General features: G+C 45.5%; 1 protein-coding gene across 1 annotated transcript; it reads left to right on the top strand.

Annotated features, from left to right (window-relative positions):
• Positions 1-299: 299 nt before the first annotated feature.
• On the top strand, positions 300-5,412 carry cers3b (ceramide synthase 3b; the record flags this gene model as incomplete). Its single annotated transcript, XM_083654298.1, has 10 exons — positions 300-472; positions 670-787; positions 2,220-2,338; positions 2,606-2,663; positions 2,916-2,966; positions 3,574-3,666; positions 3,872-4,000; positions 4,774-4,880; positions 4,962-5,115; positions 5,284-5,412. 10 exons carry the CDS (start codon positions 300-302, stop codon positions 5,410-5,412), a joined length of 1,131 nt encoding a protein of 376 aa, XP_083510424.1.
• Between the last annotated feature and the right edge of the window lie 892 nt (positions 5,413-6,304).

Below are 6,304 nucleotides of genomic sequence, written 5' to 3'. Positions count from 1 at the left end.
ATTGTATTTCTCTAAAAGGCAAGTGGAAAAACTCCCAATTGGAGGGGGGGGGGGGGTAATTTCACCTCTTTCTGATGTGTGTTCTGATCTTCTTTCAAGATTTATTCTTGAATCAAGTGTAATTTCATTGATACCAGTGTAGAATCTTCCTTAACCTGCCTCGGAAACAAGTGGAATTATCTCCGAATTTGTTTAAAGAAAAAAAAAAAAACGATGTTGACACTGAGTGTGAAACTCAATGATGTGTTACAGCATAGCAATGAATGTTTGACTTGGCATATTCCATGTTTCCCAGCAGCATGCTGGAGACGCTCAGCGACTGGCTGTGGTGGGAGCGCCTGTGGCTGCCAGCCAACATCTCCTGGTCTGACCTACAGGACCATGAAGACCGCATCTATGCTAAACCCTCTCACCTCTATGCTGTGCTGCCCTGCGCCCTGTGCCTGCTTTTATTCAGACGCCTGTTTGAGAGGTGTGTGTGTGTGTGTGTGTGTGTGTGTGTGTGTGTGTGTGTGTGTGTGTGTGTGTGTGTGTGTGTGAGTGTGTATGTGTGTGTGTGTGTGTGTGTGTGTGTGTGTGTGTGTGTGTGTGTGTGTGTGAGTGTGAGTGTGTCTGTGTGTCTGTGATTATGACCAGACTCGTAATAGGCTGCATTCTCCTTATTTTCAGGTACCTGGCCACACCATTGGCTGATGTTTGGGGAGTTAGGGATAGGGTCCGTCTCACAGCAGAGACCAACCCCATCCTAGAAAACTACTTCTGCAGCCAATCGCGAGCCCCCTCACAGGTACGTTAAGGGAAGACACAGACACACACACACACACACACACACACACACACACACACACACACACACACACACACACACACACACACACACACACACACACACACACACACACACACACACACACACACACACACACACACACACACACACACACACACACACACACACACACACACACACACACACACACACACACACACACACACACACACACACACACACACACACACACACACACACACACACACACACACACACACACACACACACACACACACACACACACACACACACACACACACACACACACACACACACACACACACACACAGTGATTGCATAAATGTGAGTTCACGTGACCGGCTGGTTTACCAGGCTAGTAATTGCATGCTCCAAGAACTGGTCATTATTTTTTGTAAAGTATGTGTATAGCTTATATTTACAATTCAATGCAATAATTATGTTTATGTTGTAGACTTCAGCCATAAGAAGGCATTTATATGTTTATACCTTTGTATATGAAATACTTTAAAATTAATTTGCGTATGAAAGTAGTGCATGGAACAGGAAATTCTGTGATGGTGTCGGGGGTTGTTTGTATGACTGGGGCTAGATGAGGGTTTTGATATTTGATTTATTTATTTTGAGAAAACTAATTGTCACTCTTGATGACCTTGGTCTCTTTCTTGCTCCCTCCATTTCTCCAAATCAACTAAATCTCTCTGAATATCACAGAGAAATATAGAATATCTCTCTCTCCTACATGAAAACCCACAAGATTTAGCCATTTTTATTTGCTTTTACTCTAAAAGTCACTGGCACATCAGGTGATCTGCAAGAAACTTGAAATCACTAACTGCCGATCAGCCCAAACTCAAATAAGTCAGTAAGTATATGAGCCGAAGTTATGACACCTCATTTGAGATCAATAGTTGCCATACATTTGAACACAGGTTCACTTTGGAGTCGACCCCCCCAGTGTCCAATCACGTCACTTGTCCACTTTGATGCACACCTCGAAGCACAGGTTCAACAAGACGGCAGAGTCAATCGCTGCTTCCAGTCCCTCCATCACTCCTGTAGTTCTTCTTAGAAATTCAAATCAAAACAAAGCATTACAACAAAATATTCTATTGAACCAAGGATGTGACAACCTTTCTTGGAAAGTGCATGACACCTACGGTTAGAAGAAAAATTTGTTCTTATCAAGTTCACTTTCCTTACACAAATATTTGGTGAAGTGAAAATATATTATTACTTTGTATCAAACGTGGCTCACCGGGGAGCCAAAATCTGTGCTTGGTGTGTAACTTGGATCCACAGAGTGCATTTATGTAAGGGTAGTACATGTGGATCCAGGCTGATGTGAGGTCTCTCTGTAAGAAGACCAGTATGTAACATGTGGACCCTTTCTCCCATGTGTGTCCAGGCTGATGTGAGATCTCTCTGTAAGAAGACCAGTTGGCCAGAAAGAAGAGTTCAAGTCTGGTTCAGGAGGAGGAGGAATCAGGAGCACCCAGGGCTTCGCAAGCGATTCTGTGAGGCCAGGTGCGTGTGTGTGTGTTTGTACACTAATGTGTATGTGTGTGTGTGTGTGTGTGTGTGTGTGTGTGTGTGTGTGCATGCGTGTGCGTACGTGTGTGCATGCGTGCGTGCCCACGTGCGTGCATGTGCGTGCGTGTGTGTGTGTGTGTGTGTGTGTGTGCATGCGTGTGCATGCACACACGTGCGTGCCCACGTGCGTGCGTGCGTGTGTGTGTGCGTGCGTGCGTATGTGTAGATGTGTGACATTATGATGTTCTTGCCTGTCAACAGTTGGAGATGTGTGTTCTACCTGTTTGCATTTGTGGGCGGAGTCATAGCTCTCTATGATGTGAGTATTTATGGGTATTGCTTTTCCCAGTTTTAGCACAGGAATTGTTTGGCATGTTTATTTCTTGCATCAGACAGTTTTTCTATTGCTTGAATATTTTGCTTTGGTGCTGAGGGGACCCCCCTGGGGACCCCCCCCCCCCCCCCCCCCCCTGACCAATGTTTCACTTTTACCCTTGATGGTGCTTTGAAGCATACAGTATTCTCCACCCCCTCATACGCTCCTCTTCTTCTCTGTTTCTGCTGCATTTAGAAGCCTTGGTTTTATAATCTGAGGGAGGTTTGGGCAGGCTTCCCTAAACAGGTGAGTGTTACCCCCATTACTTAAGCAATATCACACGAGAGGGAGTGCGGTTGTTGGCTAATATTGGCACTCCTGTGATTCGGTCGAAGATAATCACAGCAGTGCCGATATTAGACAACAACAGCACGACCTCGAGTGTGATATTGCTTTTATACAACAGTTCTATTAAACAAAGCTGATTAAAAAAATGACAAAAAGCTGAGAAAATATATGATTTCTGTATTTATTCCTCCGCCAACAAAAATAGTCCCCTCAGCTTTCTGCTTTGCTGAAAATGTAGCCTAATCAGCCGAATTAACTGCAGGCTGTCTACTTTACTACTGTCTACTCTACAGCTGTGAAGCGATCTACACACAGTGAAGCGCCAGTGCATTATCATGAAATAACGGCACTCGTAGGATCCCTCTTGTCCAATCAAATTGCTCGGCCGGAACTACCTGTTGTATAATTTGGCTATAACACATACAATATAGTATAGTGTAAGTAAACCATCTCGCCATCATGTGTGTGTGTGCACGTGCGTGCGTGTGCGTGGGTGTGTGTGTGTGTGTGTGTGTGTGTGTGTGTGTGCATGCGTGCGTGTGCGTGGGTGTGTGTGTTCATATAGTCCATGCTGCCATCTCAGTACTGGTATTACCTCTTGGAAATGGGCTTCTACCTCTCTCTGCTCCTCAGCCTCACATTTGATGTGAAACGAAAGGTAAGGGGACAGCATGTGTCCAGATGTATAACAATTGAGTGCAAAGTGCTGCACTTACTCAAAGTGTGTGTGTGTGTGTGTGTGTGTGTGTGTGTGTGTGTGTGTGTGTGTGTGTGTGTGTGTGTGTGTGTGTGTGTGTGTGTGTGTGTGCGTGCGTGTGTGTGTGTGTGTGTGCATACATGTTTACTGTATGCTTTGTGTGTAGGACTTCAAAGAACAGGTGATTCACCATATAGCCACTTTGACTCTTCTGGGTTTCTCCTGGACGTCAAACTACATCCGTATTGGCACCCTCGTTATGGCAGTTCACGACTCTGCTGATATACTGCTAGAGGTCAGTTCTGCTCTCCCATCAGCACATGCCAATTGATGTAAAGACTGATTGTGATAGGCTAGTGCAGGTGTCAGCTGATATGTGAGGTACTGTATACCCGTAGCGTGACCGAATTGTAACTTTATCATCACGAGGGAGCTGGATCCAATCCCAACCCAAACCCTACCTACCGCCAACCAAGATGTTTTACTTTCCTAAACTCCGGCGTCTGCGATACTGCGTTGTCACTGTGCTACAACTACATCATTAACTGCTCACTCCAATGTCAGTCAAAATGGCATTTTTAAATGTGTACGGACAGTTATCACCCTAGTTCCATCTCAACATTTAGAAAGCCATCTTTTTACAGCCCCCCCAAACTACATACAATATCCATCAGATTTCTCCAAACAGCTTAATCCAAGTGTTTTGTAGCTAAAACGATTGCATAAAGTCCAATATTTACTTTTATTAGCTCCTATATGTTTCTCAGCAACATTGCTTTCGCCTTTCGGGCACCAAATAAAATGTAGAAATCCTGCCAGCAGCAGTTTTCAATGAATGAATGTTTAAGCTTGGGGGGAACTATTCCTTTAACCCATTGATACCTGATGCAGCATTTGTGTGTGTATCCCTTTAAGACCGCGAACCGCGTTAACGCGGTTCGCGGTCTTAAAGGGATACGCACACAAATGAGGGATATACACGCAAATGCTGCATCAGGCATCAATGGGTTAAGACAAAAAGACTCCAACCTGATGTTTTTCACTGTTTTTGACTTCATCTTCCCACAGGGGGCGAAGGTATTCAACTATGCCAAGTGGCAGCAGACTGCTAACGCCATGTTTGTGGTGTTTACAATTCTCTTTGCGGCGACGAGACTTGTCATTCTGCCTTTCTGGTGAGTTGAGTGAAAACAGAAGTAGCATGACGCATGATGTATAATTCAGGCAGTGTTATAACGTGTGCGTATCTTCAACAGGCTGATCCACTGTACGTGGGTGTACCCAACACAGCTGTTCCCTCCCTTCTTTGGCTACTACTTCTTCAACGGCATGTTGCTGGTTCTCCAGATACTCCACCTTTATTGGGCCGTTCTTATATCGCGAATGCTTTGCAAGTTCCTCTTCAGCAAGGTGGTGTACAATATCCATGTGTGGCTGGCTGTGTGTAACCAAGGGTCAAGGGTCAAGGGGATAATGTATGAAAGCTAGAAAATCAGTTCTGCAAGTGACGTGTTTTTGTCTCGCTCATCTCTTTCTCTGCCATCTCTCCTCCTCCTGTGGCTTATCTCCATATTGCAGCTGGAAGGGGACGACAGGAGTTATGAGGAAGAGGAGGAGGAGGAGGATCGTGACTCATCGAAGGAGAGGAAGCACAGATTGAGTCACAGAAATGGCTCTGGAGCCAGAGGCCGGGCCAACGGGCACTGACACAGACAGACGGACAGAAATCCAGAGAGAGAGAGAGAGAGAGAGACGAACCTGGACGGAGAGATAGACTTCTGAGTCCAGATGTCAGCGGTTGCCAAGAAGAGCCCACAGAGGGACTTTAACACAGGGTTGCCAACTCACAAGTTTCTGGGGGGTGACACACTCTTCCGCCTTCAATCTCACATGCTCACTCAGAATGCAGGCTGAGTGTAGCGTCGAGGCTAGCCGAGGCTAGCGCTCACGCTGCCCAAACAATTGTCACGCCAATTAACACTGACTGCGGTCACCTGCCGTTGCATGTCCAGAGCAGCAGCACCCCCCCCCCCCCCCCATCTCGTTCTCTCTCTTTTTATCTCTCTCTCTCAACCCCCGTCTGTATTTTTTGTTTATGCTGAAATGTTTTGTGGTCACTCATGATTCAGTAGGTCATGGGTTAACTTGGTTCCAGCCTTAAAACTCGTTATATAAGGATTTTTCGAAATGTCTATGGAGAAATGAATGGAGAACTCTCTTCTGGGGTAAGAAATATCACATGACTGTTCAGCTCTATAGCTTAGGCCAGTGGTTCTCAAAGTGGGGGTCCCCCAGGCCCAGGGGTCCTGGAGGGGATTCCAGGGGGTCCCCAGCAATATAATACCATTCATAAGTAACACAATGACAGAACGTATGACTATTTTGGTCATGAGTTTCACACACGTTATGTAATAAAACATCTAAAAGCAAACATCTTATCAGATGGGGGACCCTGGGACAGAATCTTATCAAATGGGGGTCCGTGGTCTAATATGTATCAGTTTAGAGGTCCTTGCCATGAACAGGTGTGAGAACCCCTGGTACTGTACTTAAATATGGTCATGCCAAGATATTAATTTGTTCATTCAATAAGTGACAT

The sequence above is a fragment of the Poromitra crassiceps genome (assembly GCF_964638095.1).
Source record: "Poromitra crassiceps genome assembly, chromosome: 18".
In the NCBI taxonomy this organism is placed as follows: Eukaryota; Metazoa; Chordata; class Actinopteri; order Beryciformes; family Melamphaidae; genus Poromitra; species Poromitra crassiceps.
This window is presented reverse-complemented; position numbering and strand designations above follow the sequence as displayed.